Source organism: Fonsecaea multimorphosa (genome assembly GCF_000836435.1).
Source record: "Fonsecaea multimorphosa CBS 102226 unplaced genomic scaffold supercont1.32, whole genome shotgun sequence".
In the NCBI taxonomy this organism is placed as follows: Eukaryota; Fungi; Ascomycota; class Eurotiomycetes; order Chaetothyriales; family Herpotrichiellaceae; genus Fonsecaea; species Fonsecaea multimorphosa.
The window spans coordinates 147,341-166,937 of NW_015971666.1; the positions used below are offsets into that span (position 1 = coordinate 147,341).

The window sequence follows — 19,597 nt, forward strand, 5'->3', positions numbered from 1 at the left end:
GACCCTAACTCGAAGCGACGAGGGCCAAGTCCGAAACGGAAAGTGCAAGAGGCCAGAGGTGAGATGAAGGGGCAGAGCGAAAGGTTTGCTACCCAGGTGAGAGAGATGCTGCCGGAAGCCGGGGACAGCCTGACAGACGCTGAGAATGGCCTGGACAGTTGGCTTTGATAATCAAGACAGTCGGGGTCACTATCGCCCTTTTGTTGCCAGGATCTCCCCGTAGTCGAGCCCGTAGTAAGAAATGAGTCAGCCACGAGATTTCCCTGGTGGCCCTTTTATTGGAACAACGGCAGTCGAATGGTTGTTTCGTTTATGTAATTCTAGATCAAACGTGACCTCTATTCCACCGCCAGTCGGTTCGGCAGTCGCCATGAGGACAGAGACTCGGTCTCATTTCGAGTGAAAATTTCGTATAGTGGTGTCTCATCCAAGCATGACTTTGTAAACGAGAGCCAATGGAGGGTGCGCTTGTCAGGCCGTGGGGCCGAGGCTGTTCAAGCTGCCATAGGCCAGAAATGTGCGATATGGCGTCGAGTGTATATACACCCAGTCTGAGAAGAGAAACGTAAGCAACCCGCTCGCTTCGCTTGCACCCATCTTGCTTTTTGAGCTTGGCGCCTCGCCTTCGCAAAACCCCAGAGGCAAAAGCCTGAGCTGCCGTCAGCGTGGGGAACCGGTGATCATGGCAATCTGGGACAGTGTAGCCGTGGCCCAAACCCCAAAAAAATACTCGAAATGGTAATGGCTTGCCCAGACCTCGAGGTTGACTGCCACTGCCTGTCAAAGATGCATTTGTGAGTCCCTGCCATGAAGGAAGGTAGTCGGAGTTCTGGAGTCGCGTGAGGCGCAACTCCTGAATGCTTTCCCATAAAAGTCTCCCATCCACCAGATCCAGAGCCTGTCAACTGCGTCGTAGAGCAATACATTTTCAACCCGAGCGGGCGCGTTGAGCAGTGCCATTCATCCTCGTGAATTCTTGCCCTGGATTTTGGTGACTCTGGGAATCATATGCTGGCTGGGTCAAGTTTGAGATCCACCTATTCAACGACTCTTGAACCTTTTACCATTCATTACTGCAAGGACTCGCTCTAGGTCGATCGTCTGCGCACACTGCGTATGAACCTTCGAAAGAGAATATAAAATCCCGGATCGATGTCCTGCAGTCGCAATGTTTCTCGGCTGTCTTCAAAGCCTGGGTTGCTCCTCAGCCTTCGACTCGATCTTAAAGCCTCTGCTGTACGTCTCGATATAGACGCCCAAGGGATCTTGAACCGAGAGCACTGGTGTGAAATTGCTAGTTCCACGCAAGCTAGTGCGAGCGAGTTGGAACAAGGGCGTCACACCGGCGGATGGGGTCGACATGCTTGCCGACGAAGTGCATATTGCACCTCATGGCTATCCCAGTAACGGTCCGTGGCCCCTTTCAGACCAGCTTCAGGATCTCCAGGTTCTGCATTGCTTGTAAATCCGCATTCAATCATAATTTAACGCAGCCATCTCACTAGCGACTCCATAAGAAGCCTTCTGTCCACCGGCTTGGCAATATAGTCGTTCATGCCTTCTGCAAGGTACGCCTCTTCGTCTCCTTTCAACGCGTTGGCAGTCATGGCAATAATAGGAACCACATGACCAGCTCCCCGAATCTTCCTTGTGGCGGTCACACCATCCATCACCGGCATGGAAATGTCCATCAAGATCAGGCTGTAGGCCAAAGGTTTTTCGGTTACCTTCTTCACCCCCTCGGCGCCATCAGCAGCCACGTCCACCTTCTCCAGGCCAAAGCTTCGCAAAAGGCGAACCATGATGGTTTGATTGATGGCGTTATCTTCGACGAGAAGGATGTGCTTCGTTTGCGCCAACTTCTTGAGATCCATATCCAGCGCTGCTTTGGGAGATGGTTTGGCCGGTGAGACTTCTAACTTGTTGATCTTGGATGTGAAATAGAAGAGGCTTCCCTGGCCCTCTGGATTCCGCAGATAACCCACCACCCCACCCATAAGTTCGGCCAAACTCTTGCAGATGGAAAGGCCAAGTCCGGTGCCTTTGTATCTCTTAGTCGAAGAGGTGTCCAGCTGGGTGAATGGGGTGAATAAGACATTCTCCGCGTCGGGGTGGACGCCAATACCAGAATCAATCACTTCGGTTTTGATGTCATATGAGGATTCGTCCTCGTGGGTGAGAGCGACCTTGACGCGTACATAGCCTCGGTCGGTGAATTTGATTGCGTTTGACACTAGGTTCTGCAAAATCTGACGGTAGCGGAGAGGATCTCCTTGAGCAAACGTTGGGAGGTGAGGATCCAGGTCGATTTCAAATCTCAAATTTTCGGCCGACCCTATATTGAAACACCGTCGCACGGCAGCGACAATTTCCGCAATATTCATGACCTCCTTGTTGAGGGAAAACGTTCCGGAGCTGAGCTTGGAATAATCGAGGATGTCATTGATGACCTGCAACAGTATGGCTCCCGATTCATCGATAATGTTGGCAAGCTCTTTTTGTTCGTCCGTGAGGCCCGTGTCGATCAGTAACGACAAGGCGGAGAGCATCCCATGCATGGGCGTTCGAATCTCGTGGCTCATGTTAGCCAAGAAGTCGGACTTCATTTTGGATGCCTCTTCGTAGGCAGCAATGAGTCGTGCCTCTCCCGCCTTTCGTTCCGTCAAATCCCTGGTGATTTTGCTGAAACCAGTCAAGACTCCGTCGCGGTAGACGGGAGAGATGATGACATTCGCCCAAAACCTCGACCCGTCCTTTTTGACCCGCCAGCCCTCGTCTTCAACTTTGCCCTCTCGCAGCGCTACTTCCAGTTCCTTTTCAGGTTTCCGTGCTTTTCGGTCTTCTTCGCTGTAAAAAGTCGAGAAGTGTCGGCCCAGGACTTCTTCCCGGGTGTACTGTTTGAGTAACATGGCGCCTGTGTTCCACGTGGCTATACAGCCATTGGCATCCAGCATGAAGATGGCGTAGTCGCGAAGGGTGCTAACCAAGATGCGATATGTCTCTGCCGATGACAGTTGAGCGAGCTGTTCTCGTGTCGCGTTGACCTCTAGCGTAGCGTCAACACCCTCAATAACCACGTAGAGGAGCTCGTCCTCGTCAAAAATGGGGACCACGCGGACCCGCCAATAGCTGGAAGCCTGAATGCCTTGTAGGGGTTCAGAGCGCTGCTCTTCGCGGCTCGCGATTGCACCCTGAATCAGTTGGGTGGTGGTGACGGCATCTGTTGGCAGGTGCAACGTGTCGATCGTCTCCAGAAAGGATTTGCCACGAACTCTGTCCAGTGAGATACAGGCCTGTTTCTGCCAGGAATTCGAAAGGATGACTATTCGTAAATCTTTGTCGAGGACGACAGTCGGCGTCGGCGACAGTGCGAAAATTCTTTCCATGCCGGCGGGTTTTTGGCGACTACAACTCGAAGTTGGACTCGGAGGAGGACTGAGGTGATCAGACGTCAAGGAGTTTGTTAGCGGGGCGGCGAAAAATGATTTGCTCGCCGCCCTGACGACACCGTCAGGATGTTCTTCCGCGGTGCGTTTTCGCGACGCCATCTTCGCTTATCAGTAAGTTTTCATGTCTATTTTCGTGAAGAAACCGATTCCAGAGCCAGAGGGACGTCCGTACTTTTGAGGCGCGCGGGCGGAGGCCGTTTACAAATAATGGTAGAATGACAAAGGTGATCCCTAGAGTAAGGGGGGAGGCTGCTTGACACGGAACCGAATTTGAATTTACAATGAATAATAACGATTTGCAGCAAAAGGCTATGCGAAATTTGGCGTAGGCACAACGGTCGCCACCGGCGGGATGCACCTTGTTGAGACCTGGAAGGGAGTCCCTCGTCTGCCCAAAGAGGCTCCTGGAGTTCGGATGGTGCCTGGAACTCCAGCACCGAAGGATGACTGAGCAGCGTGCTTTCGGGGGTAGTCTGGTTCGGATGGAAATTGTTGAAGCGAAAAACCCGCCCTCTCACTCGCGGACGATTCAAGAGTCCAGTGCCGCAAACCAGAGCCACTCAAGAGCGCCCACCTAATCGTAGACTGACTCGGGCGTAGGTACTGATGGTCAAGTTTGAATCGTAGCACTTGGTTTGTTGTCCTTGTCCAGCAGCCGGCTTGAAGCGGATTCGCAACTGCATGCGCCAGGTGAGGGTTTCGCAAAATAGGGACCACTGGGATGCAGCCACTAGGCGGTCGTCAGGGGCGCCAGAGGCTTTCTCGCTCCAAGATCTGCGCTGCAACTAGTAGCTCTCTGACAGCGTCGGTTGGTTATTCCTTATGTTAGGCTTTTGGCTTTCTCGCTTGTTCAAGCGTGCGGCAAATTCCAGGCAAGACTGCGTACAAGTTTTTGGTTTTTGCAGGCGCCAAAGCAGGATTTTTCCACACCATGCCCCACGAGACACTAGCCGGACTTATTGAAACGTCTTGTGTAGTGCTCGTATTCGAGGGGCCGGCGCGTGCAGGAGGCGTTGGGGGGTGCGAATAGGAGTTGAAACAAGCCGGATGGGGGCTACTTGGAGTCTTAGTCTAGCTGCACAAGCGGTGACCGTTTGCTTCGACTGGCACGAGGTACTGACCAGAGCCGGGTGCGCCCCCTTTGGGAGAACCGAGTAACATGGCCAACGGAGTCTATTATTCGACGCTCATCCTCGTAGGAGTCGATGCCCGGAGCGAAAGTCCGCGGGTTTGGGGATCACTAAAGGTGGGAATTCCCTCAAGCTTCCGATAACCGAGTCCCCGTAAGAATGGTGGACGTCCTTCTGGTGGTGGTACCTAGATGGGGAGGTCAGATTTTGGTGCCGAGCATTCCTTTTCTGCTACAGGCCGACGCAAATATCAGCAAAGGCAGCCAAGGAAAGGAGAATACCTGGATAATTGTTGCACATTAGTAGTATCGCACAGCATGTTTTAGCTGCTCATACTCGGTATAGGCAAGGGTAACCCATGCAGAGTGATCACACGGGCTTGGGAGGAAACAAACAATGGCACCCAATGGTGGTGGTGCTGCTGGTGGTGAGGGCGGGGGGCTTGATGATTTGGATGAGGCTCCGGAGAAGAGTCGGAGCTTCGGGGCATAAACTCTTGGAATAATCGTGACTATTACAATCCACGACCGCTCTTTTGCGGGCTTGATAGAGGCGGCTTCCAGTTTTCCCAGTTTCACAACGAAAAGCTGTGGCATGGTTCCGTAAGTCTGTACCAAGAATGTCATCATCTCCTTGAGTGCCATACTGGACTCGCTGGGCTACACAGAGACCCGTCCTGGCCCGAATCACAATAACGCTTGAGGTGGCTCCGCGCCATCTGCACATGCAGCGTGCCATAATCAGATTTCCTCATCGATCACCTCCCCAAAGCATACAAGCCCATTTCTCGTAATAGGTACCTCGATCATGTTTGACGCCGCTGCCAATTTTGGTATTCGTGCTGTGTGAATCAAGGATAGTCTACGGGCACAGTTCTTACCGAGTTGGCGAGTCCCATTCCCCTACCTTCCGTAGCGTTAAAGAAGTCTGACACCGGCCGTTAGAAGACCGGTATACAAAGGTTCCGGAGTTCATCATCTGTCATATTTCAAGTACTGTGCCATCAATGCTCCCACAGCCCAAAAAGTGAAGCAGAGCACCTGCTCGGCAATATATGCGATCCTATAAAAGAATTGCCCGGGGCCATGGCCACTGCTTTTTTATCTGAATTCTGACGCCGTTGACGCCTTGCTCTGAACGTCCTCATCTGGGGCAGTGATTTGCCCGCGTCTCAACCCTTCGCTTCCGCTCGCCCTGTCTTGTCCCAGATGCAAGGCTAGAATGGTTTCTGAAGCTCCGTTTGCCGTCGTGCTTTTCAATGTCGGAACCCAGACGCGCGCGGGAAGTAACGACCGATCAGTCTGAAAGGGATTGATCGTGAAAAGTTGAAAACCGGGAATAGCACTTCATGACCGTTTCGTGCTTTGAAGGATCGCCGCTGCGACTTCGCCTTCGCCTTGCACCTCAGTCTGTCTTGCGTTTCTCTGGTAGCTATCCCTAGGTTTTCCTGAAATTTAAAGACTCAGCCGGTCTAAGCTGCGTACTCTTCTTCCCGTTCCTCCTGTTACCAAGCCGAGTTTGTAAAAGGTCTCTTCACCCGCGGCATTTCGGCCGCCAATATACCACTTTTCCGGACCCAATGCATCAATGAATCCTCCCGAAGAATTAGAGCTGTCGCTGCCACGTCTCTGTCGCCCTCTAGTCATTGGAGTCGACGTGCCGGGCGGTGACATTGATAGGTTGGTGGTCGTATGCGTTGGGTGCGGGCCAGGGGAACTCGTCCCCGGCGATCTGGATAGAGGCGTTGCATATCTGTGTGAACTTGGGTTGGACGAGAAAGGAAGAGGCGTGGTAGAGCTGGATTTTGACTGCACTTGTTGCGATGGGGCTGAAGTCTCTCCTGTTCCTTTCGTGGCTATTGTCCTTGTACTTGACGAGGTCACTGTCGCTGTGGTTGTAGAGACATGTGCAGCTGCCACGAGCGAACCGGGCGACACGGCGTCGTAGGTCGAGCTGGATTTTGCCTGGAACGCCGGGTTCGTGCGGGCTCGAAAGGCCGAAAAGAAGTTTGCGAAGAAGGGTCGGTTGGTGGGCATTGTGCCTACAGACCTGGCTCTCTGGCGGGCGATGCCAGAAGGCAGAGGGGAATTGTCGTCGATAGATAGTCGTCGCGGCCCAGGTCAGGACTTTTAAACGAATGACCTGATGCTCGGTAACCGATTAGGAATTGGTGAGCGCAGGCTGCGATAGGCCTGAATGTGCCTGACCCTGTACACTGTAGACGCCCTTCACCCGCACTCTTCCGTGAGGACCCTCCGCACCTTTAACCCTATTTTGTTTGGCCTCTCCGCAAGACGACCATATGTCACTCGGATAGATCGTCTAGCGCACTCTGACCAAGCTGGACAGGGTTGGGAATCGTGGGGAGTCACTCAGCAGCGTGCGGCGCAGGAGGATATTATTGTATCGTCAAGTTCGGCAGGAACTTCCGAGATGCAGCAGGGCTGAGCTAGAGAACAACGTTCGTTTCTCGACAGATGGAAGCAACTGATCAGGCGAATGTAGACGAGGCAGAGGTAGAGGTAGAGGTGCGGGTCTCGTCGCTGGGGAATATGTGAGAAAAGATAAACATTAGATATGAATCACGGTGGGAGGAGGAGCAGATTTCAGAAGCAATATCGTCACCAGCAGACGGCGGGACTGCCTGGCCACCCATCCATCATTATTACCCATCGGGCGATGATGGAGACGAGGAACAAACCGGGAGTGTGGAAGCGAAGTGGGCGAAGTGATGGTAAGCGGAGTGAGTTGCAATCATACGGAATATCATTGGTGAGGCTGGTGTGCGAGGTTGCGCTCCACCTGGTCTTCCCTCGGCTGTCCTTTCAACGCGCCATTTTTCCCTTCTATCCATCCACCTCTGCCTTGTCAGTCAACGATCACAAGCAATAAGCCTCATCAGGTCAACAGCCTGTATTGCGGTCCAAATGGAATTTGGTCACTAGAGGTGACTCGACGATTGTAGTCGGCATGACAAAGGCTGCCTCCGTGTGCCCCATATCGGGCCAGGATACAAATAGAATGATCCCATGCTAACCACAAAGGCCTTCCAGGAGATGAGACTCAGGGTCCATTTCTTGGGGCGTCAGGAGCCGTACATATACATCACGCATGTCCCCGGCAGCACGGTACGGCTCTCAAGCAGACGTACTTTTCGTTGATCCCATCTGGTGCTTCCACGGCGTCATCTATACATCATCTTTCATGGAAAGATATTGCCAGCCTACTCAGTCATACGCCATATCAAGGCCAAAAGTACAAGTATCCACAGCATCGGTCCAATTCGAGCGTCTCATTTTCAGTATCTGGGCCCGGAGAATTTCAGGAGCGATGACAACGAGGCGCGAGGAGTAAAGTGGCCGTCCAGTGGGTTCGTAGCGGCGTCATCCGCGTCTAGTCGTCGTCCTCATGATTAAACTCGAGTATCTGCCTCAGGTTAGTCCAATCTGGCACACAGTCATGATGCTGAGAGTCACCATATTATTCCAGTTGCCACCATGAGATGTCACCGCGCTTGGTCCCATGTTTGCAAATCCCAACCCTGTGTAGAATGGAACGAGATGATCATGAGCAAGCAACGCTATCCGGTCAGCGATCTTGGAATCTTTCATACGTTGGATGTACGACTTCATCAAGATCGAGCCCAGGCCCATTTTCTGAAACTCGGGTGTCACCGCCAGAGAATGGACACAGATAGTTCCACCCATGTCTTGGTGCCCCAGAGGCTCCTCATCGTCGCCGGTTGGTAGCGAAGACCGCCTCGTCCTCCAGTTTGAAGGGATGCCCATTGAAGCCTCAGTAACACAAGGCGCAGGAGTCCTGGTCGAGACGATATGCGCTATTAGGCGTCGCTGAGGCGGAGTGGACGCATCCTTCGCCTCTGCTTTTGTCGGTTGGGTGAACAGCCCTAAACTCAACTCGGGACATCTGGTAAGACGGTATTGAAACTGTGTAGAGGCTACGGTCAGCAGAACGGCCACGTATCGGCAAAACCACGATCAAGGTAGTGGCTCGCATTAGGAAAAGTCTGTGTTTAGCCATACCTTCTCCCGAGTTGCCCTCTCCTGCGGTGAAAAGGCCGCGTCCTCAAGCGAGGTGCACTGGTCCACGTCAGATACAGACAGTGCTTGGTTTTCAGGATGAAGGTGATCCCATTTATGCGAAGAGCCTCGTCGACGAGCTCCCAGGCGCCCGGTCAGCATGTTCAACAAGGGATGATTGGCCATGAAATCACGGTCGTCCTCAGAATCGTCTTCTTCGTCTGGAACCTCTTCAGCCTTGTCGGAATGACTAATACGCTGTAGCTCTAATGAGTCAGAGGGCGGTTTCGGAGGTGGAGCAACAGCATCCGAATGGCTATCTTGCATTTCCACGTCCTCTGGCTGGATGTCGATAAAGCCATCTTCGTCTTGTGAGGACTGACCGCTTCTGGTCTCGTCGACCTTGGCGGAACTCGGCTTGATCGGTTCTTCTGATTGGCTCGATGAATCCTGAGTTGGGGCCATTTTTACTGGTTCGCACGAGTCGTCAACCGGATAAACAGGCGACTTCTACTGTGAGATGCCGGTTGAAGAAGGATTAGACCGCAAGAGAATTCGCGCCGGTTGGCTGGTAGCTGACTTGGCTGTGTGATTGGGGAAGCTCCAAGCAGGCTCCGTCATAAGACCCCAGGCGAAAAGAGAATTTCAAGGGGAGAAAAGGACCTAGAAATAATGGCGTGAGGTGAAAATTCAATTTGCGTCTGGCCTGACACAAGACGCGATGAAGGAGCAGTGGTGACAGCGGCCCAACCACTATGTCGATATTGGCAGAGCAATTGTGTGAAGTCAATGTCCGAAGAATCAGCCAGACGCTTGATTAGTGGAAAAGTTCAGTGACAAAATGCAGTGTAAGGTGGATGGAATATGATGTGGCTCGCTGGCTGAAGTTCGAAGTGAGATGAAGAAATTGCAAGGGCACGCGACTTTAGGGCAGCGGGTGGGTGGCGGGCACCGTGCGAGAGGCTGACAGGTGCCAGTGTCCCTCCTTCTCCTCCTAACTCGACGAGTAGTGGGCACCGCAGGCACAGTTGGAGGACAGTGGGGGTTGGTTGCAAAGGGGGAAAACTGCCTGGACCCTGTCGCTTGTGGTTTAACTGTGAGCAAGTAAGAAGGTCCCGTTCCCCTTAAGCAACTCTCCACTCCAGATCTACAAACATGTACTGAGTCCGGCTATTCTCGAGGGAGGCAGCGACATGAGGGAGACTCTTCCCCTTGTTACCTAGGTATGGAGGCGATCAACAGCCACGGACCATCCGAGTACAACGCAGGTACCCAGCGAGCAGGTATGCACCACGTACCTACCTACAAGGTAAGAATGTTAATTACTGCATACCTAGGTACCAGGTAGTTATTTGGGGCAGCGGTGGGAGCAGGAGCAAATTTCCATTCGATATGAGAGGACTAAAACTCGACACCCTTCCGCAGGATTCGCACAGCAATCCATCCACTATTACCCCGCCAAAGAGTTTACCTGGAAATGGATATAAGGTAGCTCAGGTAGCTCAGGTACAAGTGGTATGCTTAGCCTCTTACCTGGAGAGCCTGTCGGGGATTGATGGACCCCTCCGAGATGACAGCTCCAGGTACTAGCGGGCATGCCTGTATACAGCAAGTTAAGCGGCCTGGCCACCCACGGTGCGTCATCGTAAATATGCCTGAGCGGTTCATTCTACGAACATCCAGTTCTTCCATGAGGCGGTATTTGTTTGTTGGCCAAGTTTGATGAGAAATCACTTCTAAAAAAGTGTCCACCTTTCCTCCGCACCTCTCAGACAACAATCTTGACTCCTTGTCTTTGCATTTCATTCAGATCGTCACTATCGTGCTCCAAGCGGTGTTTGAGGTCCTCCCGCCGCAGTCTCACCTCACACTGATCCAACCTGTCCTCAACAATCAACCGCCACCATGTAGGTGCAGGCGATATAGTGATATTTTCGGCCCTGTTCTGAGCTGACATCCTTGCAGGCGCACGTCCATAACCATTGTGTCGTCCGACAGAGAGTTACCGGCAGATCTCATTACTCTCGATGTCGGCCCCGATATGACCCTCAACGACATCAAAGCCTTCGTCGAAGCTGAGATCGGTGTTCCTCCATCTGCCCAAATATTCTTAAGAGAGGGAAGGGCAGTCGCAGACACTTCCATGACCCTCGCGCAGTTAAACATCCAGGAAGGCGATATAATACCAATGGCCATCCAAGCCAACCCTCCAAGGCGGCGGCCGGCACAGGGTCAACCGAGCGGCCAGCCCTCAGCACAGAGGGCCAGAGGTATCAACGATGCCGAGCCACTGAGAACCCGGATATTACAAGACCCTGCTGTTATGGCTGATTTTCGGAGACAAGATCCCGAACTTGCAGCCGCCGCTCAGGATCAACAGAGATTCCACGACCTGCTGGCAGAGAGGCTGAGGGTCAATGAGCAGATGCAGAGGGAGAAGGAAGAGCAGATTGCACTGCTAGAGGCCGACCCTTTCAACGTCGATGCACAACAGAAGATTGAGGAAATGATCCGACAAGAACGTGTCGCAGAAAATCTGCAAAAAGCAATGGAGGAGTTTCCTGAAGGTAAGTCACAGACCTACTCTTAGGGCGGTTATGCTGACGTGTATCCTTCAGCATTTGGCAAGGTTACCATGCTTTATATCGATGTTGTCGTCAACGGTCATCCTATCAAAGCATTCGTGGACTCCGGCGCACAAACGACCATCATGTCTCCGTCAGCCGCCGAACGGTGTGGCATTCTGCGGCTGGTCGACAAACGATTCGGAGGAATAGCTAAAGGTGTGGGCACTGCGCAAATCTTGGGTCGAGTTCATTCGGCCGAAATTCAAATCGGACAGTACAACTTAGCCAGCAGCTTCACGGTCATGGAAGGCAAAGACGTGGATTTGCTACTAGGGCTTGACATGCTCAAGCGGCACCAGATGTGCATCGATCTGAAAAAGAATTGTCTGCGCATTGAAAACGACGAGATCTCCTTCTTACCGGAAAGCGAGATCCCGAAGATGATGGAAGAAGTTCTGGAAAACGAGCCCAAAGTCGACGGACCTGGGGGGAGCACAGTTGGCGCAAAGACCGGAACTGTTATGCCAGGAGCATCTACATCGTCAAATCAAACAGGGTCCGGTCAGGGAAGCAGCAGCACTGCGGATCAGTCGGGGTCTGCCGCAAGAGCTGTCCCGTCGACCGTGCCCCAAGGTTCCAGCAACTTTGGCGAACCACAGCCAATTACAGCAGAATCGATAGCCCAAGTGACCGAGCTGGGTTTCACGAGAGAGGAGGCCATTGCAGCGCTCCAACAGACAGGCGGTAATGTCGAACTCGCCATTGGCTTGTTGCTTTGAATCATTCTTTGGGGACAGTGAGCATGGCGTTAGTTGGTCAAATAGCATCTGCGCGGACGAACCATATACGGAGGGCGTTCAGTCCAGTCTGATCGACCTGCGGGTATTTGATAGCTCATTTTCTTGGTCATTAGGCACAAGAGCAGGCTTGAGCAGAGAGCATGGAGGGTTTGGGAAAATCCGAGACCAAAAGAGCATTGTAGACAAGCGATTCAAATGATGACGATGGCTGGCGAATTTCAAGGACCCCACCGATTCTCCCCATTTCTGACCTGATATTAGGAGGCAAGTCCTCGCAAGTGATTCATGAATGCGTGGTGCTTCGTGTCTTTGGTGTTCATGACATTACTACCTAGGTATGGGCCACCGCAGCTTCGACAGTGCGACGTAACGGATAGAGTCGCTCGTGTAGGGCGTTGAGAAAACAGCGTCGTTGGACCTACCCATTTGGGGCTAGCGCCCTCTCTAGTTAGAACCCTCTCCTCGGGCAATAAAACTTTTTCCCAGTTTCCACGAGGCACCAATTCATCAACCTGCATGTATTTTTGATTGATCAGAAGAAAGGTTCAATCATCGGAACATGGCCCTCACACACCTATGGTATTTCAAAGATATCTCAAGTCCATCGATGTGAAGCAATGCTGGTCTGAAATGAAAGTACTTGTCGATTTTCGATACGTAGGGCTTCCAGGTAAGCTACTGCTGAACTTGCTCCTAGAACTTGCAGGGTGGACCTAACGTGGAGTACCTAACAACAAGGTAGGACCCCAATTTCGCAGGTAGTTAGTACATAACGCCTAGGTCCCGGTCTCGCCCAGAAACAACTCCTCAATTTGCTCTGTTTTGTCAGGCTGCTAGCGAGCACCTAACGAGCCCAGAAGGCACACTCTATGGGATACACGGCAGTGCAGTGGCAGTGAGATGGCCCAGAACTTCAGTACTTACTAGTATTCGAGTCATGGAAGACGTCCAAGTTCAAGTTCTCTTTCTTCTTGGAAAGAATTTTCCACCGCCGGTTCCTCGATTCAACTCTCCTCGAATTAAACTTCAACTTCTTTCAGCTTTGTGGTACTAGTTAGTACGGTGCAAATCTCTCGAGGGATAAGTTCCCGCCCCCCCCCACAACAACCACCACCACATACCGAATCTAGACCACTTACAGGGGACCATAGGACCGATTTGTATTTCCCGCATTCGATTTGGCTGAAATGGAGAATGAGATTCTGCAGAAGGCCGATACTACTAGTGCAGCTGCCCCTGACTTTGGCCACCACCACTCGACTTTCCACGATCCAGTGATCCACAAAAGTGGGAGCCTCACTCAACCCGGTTCATATACTAAAAGCTTGGATCCTTCATGTCTACCCGACATCGACATCTGCCTTCTTTTTATCCTCTCACACTCGCTTGGGCCGTAGAGCCTTCGTTATAGTCACTGAAATTCAGCATGTCGCTCGTTCGTTCACTCTATTCACTCTTTTTCTTCTCAGCCATCAGCCAAACATTGGCGTCGTCACCAGACGTAGACGCAGACCCAGACACAGCAGACAGAAATGTTTGTCGCAAAGTTGTCGCCGTTGAAACCGGTGACTTTATCTGGCATCCCGACAGCTGGACCGTAACAGAGCCCAAGGGTGAGACCGTCTCCCCTGCTCCAGTCACCGATTTTACATCGACCCCGGCGACTTCGGAGGAGTTCTCTGCATTTTCTCCCCACCCGACGGCCTTCCGAATCTCTAAAGGACAGAAATCTGTCATACCATCCACGCCCGTCCGGTCAGCGATGTCTGCATCACCCTGGTCGGAGTGGACAGAAGCTCAATCTACAAACACTCTTTCAGCTGCTGAACCAGCTTGGTCCGAGTGGACACGCTCTCAGTCTGGCAGCGCCTTTCCTGTGGCAAAACCTGCAAGGCCTGACTCTTCCCGGTGGGATTCATTCTCGACATCGACATCGACCTCGCATTGGCAAGAACGGGAAGGAGGGGGCACTAGTTCCTCGAGGCCCAGGCCAGTCAAATCTGCATCTCCACAATGGTCCGAAGGGCGTAGTGAGGCTTCAACATCCTCTCACACTAACCCCACTCCTGCAAGTGCTACCCGGTCAAGATTCGCTCATAAATCCTCGACCAGCAGTCATGGAAGACAAGCGGACAGTAGCACTTGGGCATCTACAGGAACCACGAGCAGTAACAGCGTCTCTTCCTCGACCGCCACCTCTACCCCTAGTACCTTTACTACATCTACCAGCAGTTCAAAACCGACTACGAGTACTTCTACCACAAGCGCCACCACTTCAACCATTTCAACCATCTCTACGACAATTACCACCCTCACTACCACCAGTTCCATTCCGACCACCAGTACCATTCTGACCACCACTACCATTCCGACTACCACTACCATTCCGACCACAAGTACCATTCCGACCACAAGTACTATTCCGACCACCACTACTATTTCGACTACCACTACTATTCCGACCACCACTACTATTTCGACTACCACTACTATTCCGACCACCACTACCACCATTCCGACCACCACTACCACCACTACTGATACCACCACTACCACCACTACTGATACCACTACTACCACCACTGCTACCACTACCACCACCACCGATACCACTACCACCACCACCACTGATACTTCTCCCGCCACCACCTCAACCTGTCTGGCAGACAGTGCACCATTGTCATCATGTGATTTTACTACATATACAGAATGCTGTAATTCATGCTGCGTCCAATATACGGGAGAGGCTCCGAGGTGTTGCAATCCTGATGGGACGTAAGATAGCTTTAACTAAACCTGGGGTTTGGTGGTACGACATCAGCCCTTAGTATTTAGTTCCATTATTCATGAGGACAATACTTATTTTATCTTGGTTCGGTATCTACTATACATGTGCTTCCTATAATAGATTCTCGAATTCTTTGGCTGCTTCGCGATGGTACACTTTTTTATGACCGACGCAGTTTGATGCTATGACAGAGGAGAATTGGAAGTCAGAGGTTCATTGTTTGGTATCTCATTCGTGGACAACGGAAACATATTGGGATTCAGATGCTCTAGCCACGTATTTGGTGAATCTGCTGCTACTTCTGTTTGATCTGAATCCTTCCAAACAAGAAGCCGATCCGACTTGTGACATGTGAGAGCAGCAAAAAAAAAAAACCTGGTGAGATTCTTGGGGCTCTGGCCCCCATAACGACATCTTGTGCTGGTAGTACTCTCCTCCAGTCCGTATTGATGGTACTCTCTTCAGGGACATTTGGCTGTATCTGCGAATCTGATAGGATATCTCTTCGAAGTGTCCACTTCGGATAAAGTCTGCCATGGGTTCTAAGTATCAAAAATGAACCATGCACAATGGGGGGGAAAGCAGATTGCACAGGTAGCAAGCCTTTTTAGTCGAGCAGATGACACGGGGAGGTAGGAGAGGACGTCTCGTCGATTTGAGCTTCCGGAAATTGCCCAACCACTTCGCATGGCGCGATTGGAGCCGGCTCAAGATCCGATCCCGATTTAGACGTACGATAAGTTCTAAAAGAACATTCTGGAACTTCTGAGCTGGTTCTACGATCAACGTTAGATTGGTTCTTCCAGTCCAGTCTCGAGACTCAACAGATCCCCACGATTGGCAGCAATTTGCAGAATAAGCGAGTGGCCCTCTAGGTCCTCCTGTAGACATAACGCGGTAACCTTACATGGATCTTTGCTGGTGGCAGAAATGAAGGTAAATAAGCTAATGATTGCTTTTTCGTCTTCCAAAGACATTGATCGCGATTTATCTAGGTGAGGATTGGGAGTGTCCTTCTTGTCTGTCAGAGGTGGAGGCGTTCTCGGTAAGCATGAAGAGGAGCGCAATGGCAAATCGAAGATCACTGGATAGGAGCTCATTGAGAGAAACTTGCTGCGCTGCCATGAATCAGATCTCTATGGAATACTAAATCATTTGTCAGTATCCATATGAGGAATTCCCAAACTCGAATGTTTGGCATGACGTTTCTTGCTCTTCTTCCCTCAACTATGCGCAGGTATGAGCGTCAGTCTCGGGCACCTTTGTTCAACAAACGAAGTGTTACACAGCATTGATGGTGTTGGTATAAAGTTCTCGAGCTGTTGCTCCTCGTCTTGTGGTGCAGGAACAGTTCTTGGGATTCAGTGTTGGGTATGATCATGGATATATTCATGACATTATTTCCATGAACTACAACAGCTGATTCTAATCACCTGTCCTGCCAGCACAGGCTTAGAGGTCTATACATTTCATTATTATTTGTGACGGGAGAAACCTATATCAGCGGTAGCATAGTAGTTTAAGAAGGAAGGAGAGCCGAGGGAAGATATATCGCGCAACTATACTAAGATAAAAGAGATAAAACACGGTTTAGTAGACTTAACATACTTAGTTACTTTTATGTATCGCTAAGTATCACTAAGTCTAATAACTTCTAAATAGCTATTTTATAACTTTATATTTCATATAATAACTAACTTAAATATGGATAGATTAATAAAATAAATAATTATCTAATAATTATTAAGTATAATAAGTATTTATAGAATAAAAGAACTTTTAAGTTATATTTAATAGAGCTATCTCGGAGCTTACTCTTATTAGAAGTGAGGTCCGAGTGGATTTACTATTACTTAAGCCGCCAAGGCTAGGAAGGTTGAATCCGGACTGCGCCCTGAGTCTCCCCAGCGACTTGTGAACAACATTCGTGACCGACGACACCTTCCTCGACTCCCTGCAACTAATTCGCACGCCAACACACGGCCAGTCTCAGATTGCGCACTGGTCAATTACTGTCTCCTGGGCGGGAGCATCTGGAGGCCGGTCCAGACTGTTAGGTCGAAGACCGAGATGAATCGACAAGGTGGGTTTACGCTTCCCTCGCACGGCACTCTGCGTTCACTTTTCTCCTCGATGCACTCCGGGAAATGAGAAGCAATCTGTAAATCGCCTTTACGCTCAGAACGAGGACTATGGATACTGGATGGGTCGAAAGAGGTGGCAGTTTGCACAATCAGCTCGGAATGAGGATGTTATCTCGTGCGTCTTTATGGCGAAAACACAAAGAGGTCGGGGCATCAGTCGAAGATACCATGCTTTTCTACAAGAACGGGCCGCTTTGGGCGCATATTGGAACCAAGGATGAAGGAATATGCGGCGAATGTGTGATGCATTCAGTTCAGGGAACCACCGCAACCAGCCTGGCACAGTGACACTGCGACGCCGAAACGGCAGTCGTTTGAAAGATTCGCGGACCCCACGCAATGGCAGCAGTTCTGTCCTGCGGCTGCTGTTGCGAGATGTGCTTCTGCAGATGGATACCGATGCGGACGCCTTTTTCGAGTGCCAACGTCCACAATTACGCAGCGGCATCTCAACGCCAGTTTAACAGCCGTGCAGTCTCGCGAGGTCCTTTCTCGCGGAAATCCCAGATCTTTTTTTCGCCTCTTTCCAGTTGGGAGGAATTCGCACAGGCAGGCTTGCCATGTCACGTGGCTCTCTCATGTTGAAGTGGACCTTTCTGTAAATAGCTCATTAATATTGCTGGTTTTTGTACCTTGCATTGGTGCCACGTGCTAACTAATCTTTTCTAGGACAAGGACGACAACTTCCTGCTGTGAACAACATGAATCAACATACACAAGGTCGGGCCGCTAACAGTGGCAGGATGGTTGGGGGTAAGCCCGGTAAGTCAATCGATCAGTCACAACGAAACAACCCTGACGCAATGCCAGCAACTTGGGGACAAAGTGGCCTTCCTGCACCCTCGCCACAAACTCGAGACTCTGTAGCACCTGACAGCTGGGCACAAGCAATGAGTTCAAGGGCAAATACTCAGCTTGATCTATCCGCATCTTCCTTCCCGAGCCTCAACAACAGCAGCCTCCAATCACAGGGTCACAATGTAGGCTCCAGTGCATGGCAGACTGGGCCACCTCAGAACGAACAGGCACAAAGACAGCAAATACAGACTTCACGCGCCCACATCTCTTCTCGGCAGCAACAGGGTAACGCCGGTCGAGACGGCTTCTACCCTACTGATACCTACTCCAGGAATGCTCCGATGGAGTTCTCTTCGGAATCTTCCCAGCCTGTACGAAGAGCAAGTCAAGCACCCGGCGGACCTCCCGGACTTGCACAGCGGCAACCAAATCAACAGGGCGACAGCACGCCAGGTGATCCCAGCAGAGTCACTTCGCCGTCCGGGCAGACACAAATTTGTATAGCTTCCCCCTTACGTGACCGAGCTGATTGCTAACGGACGGAATTTTAGCTCGGTCGCCCATATCTCAGAATATCAATGCGGCCATAGGCCATGAGAGATTTCTAGGACAAGATGGGAGGACGCAATTACAAGAATCGCCGTCGCAGTCGCTAGGAATGCAGCCGCGAGACATGTTCGCTGATCGAGAAATCGGAACAAGAGCCGACCATGATTCAATCTTCGCAGGCATGAGTGAAAAAGATAGATTCGGAATGAAGGGTTACGTTGCCGAACAGGACAACGCGAGTCCAGCGGCAAGAAGTTTGATGAGGGGAGTGGACCTGTCAACACTGGGCATCAACATGGGTTCTCAAGAGCCGCTACTGTCATCTTACCCAGGGCCATGGGCCGAACCCAACGCGACGCCGCTGCGACCACTGGACTCGGAGTACACCATCCCAGACTGCTACACTGTCAAGAAAATTGCACCACTGTCGACTCGGATTACGGGATTTGTGGACGAAACGCTATTCTTCATCTTCTACACCATGCCTCGGGATTACATCCAGATGCTGGTGGCCCAAGAGTTGGTGGCGCGCAAATGGCGGTACCACATGAGGGAGAAGCAGTGGCTCACTAGGGATGACGCGTCTCCTAGTCCAGTGTTGCTAGATGACAAAGTGAGCGAGCAAGGCTACTACATCTGGTGGGACACCAAACTGTGGAAGAAGGTTCGACGCATCTACACGTTGAGATATGAAGACCTGGAAGAACAACCTAGTATGGGCAATCGACCAATTCATGCAGGTGTCATGGGTGCAATGTCGGGAAACATCAACGGAGGAATGGGTGTCGGCAATTTCAACGCCGTGCCCAGTCTGGAGAGGATGGCCGCCACTGGAAGAGGCTTCTAGGCCGCCACGCTCGAGGGTGTATCACCAAGAGCTGAATGTGTCGCGTGCTGCAGGGACTCGAGTCCTGCAAATGACGCCTCTGTCGCTTCACTGAGACCAGCGCAGTCTCCTGTTGCAGACAACAACGCTGAGTTGTACTTGATCGAATGTCAATGCGCAGTTCTTGCATCTTCCGCATCTTCTATTTCGAATTTGATATCACGTGGAGCCAAGGCCTCTGTAGATGTCCCCTCGCCCCGCTCACAAGGAGATGCGCCGTGACTGCTTCATCCTCGTCCGTCGTGACGACTCTTTCAATTTCTTCAACTCGCCACTACCGTCTTGGTAGGTAAACCTCTTTCGGCGCGTTTTCGCGACATTCTCTCCTTGTTGGTTTCCTCTCACACACATCAGTCATTCAATGGTCATTCTCTATCTGTATTCCTCAGATTAAGGTTGCAGAACATTTTGCGCTTCTATTTCGCACCGTGGATTGTATGGATGTG

General features: G+C 51.3%; 6 protein-coding genes across 6 annotated transcripts; 3 read left to right on the top strand and 3 right to left on the bottom strand.

The window, feature by feature from the left end:
• Positions 1-1,484: 1,484 nt before the first annotated feature.
• Z520_10723 (uncharacterized protein) lies at positions 1,485-3,548 on the bottom strand (the record flags this gene model as incomplete). The annotated part of the gene is made up of 1 exon (XM_016781215.1): positions 1,485-3,548. The coding sequence occupies one exon, from the start codon at positions 3,546-3,548 to the stop codon at positions 1,485-1,487; it is 2,064 nt and encodes a 687-aa protein (XP_016627668.1).
• A 2,485-nt stretch (positions 3,549-6,033) lies between these two features.
• On the bottom strand, positions 6,034-6,615 carry Z520_10724 (uncharacterized protein; the record flags this gene model as incomplete). The annotated part of the gene is made up of 1 exon (XM_016781216.1): positions 6,034-6,615. The coding sequence occupies one exon, from the start codon at positions 6,613-6,615 to the stop codon at positions 6,034-6,036; it is 582 nt and encodes a 193-aa protein (XP_016627669.1).
• Positions 6,616-8,010: 1,395 nt separating this feature from the next.
• Z520_10725 (uncharacterized protein) lies at positions 8,011-9,084 on the bottom strand (the record flags this gene model as incomplete). Its single annotated transcript, XM_016781217.1, has 2 exons — positions 8,011-8,526; positions 8,623-9,084. 2 exons carry the CDS (start codon positions 9,082-9,084, stop codon positions 8,011-8,013), a joined length of 978 nt encoding a protein of 325 aa, XP_016627670.1.
• Positions 9,085-10,660: 1,576 nt separating this feature from the next.
• On the top strand, positions 10,661-11,965 carry Z520_10726 (uncharacterized protein; the record flags this gene model as incomplete). Its single annotated transcript, XM_016781218.1, has 2 exons — positions 10,661-11,186; positions 11,238-11,965. 2 exons carry the CDS (start codon positions 10,661-10,663, stop codon positions 11,963-11,965), a joined length of 1,254 nt encoding a protein of 417 aa, XP_016627671.1.
• Positions 11,966-14,103: 2,138 nt separating this feature from the next.
• Positions 14,104-14,527, top strand: Z520_10727 (uncharacterized protein; the record flags this gene model as incomplete). Its single annotated transcript, XM_016781219.1, has 2 exons — positions 14,104-14,154; positions 14,195-14,527. The coding sequence occupies 2 exons, from the start codon at positions 14,104-14,106 to the stop codon at positions 14,525-14,527; spliced, it is 384 nt and encodes a 127-aa protein (XP_016627672.1).
• A 3,134-nt stretch (positions 14,528-17,661) lies between these two features.
• On the top strand, positions 17,662-19,112 carry Z520_10728 (uncharacterized protein; the record flags this gene model as incomplete). The annotated part of the gene is made up of 2 exons (XM_016781220.1): positions 17,662-18,214; positions 18,268-19,112. 2 exons carry the CDS (start codon positions 17,662-17,664, stop codon positions 19,110-19,112), a joined length of 1,398 nt encoding a protein of 465 aa, XP_016627673.1.
• Positions 19,113-19,597: the final 485 nt, after the last annotated feature.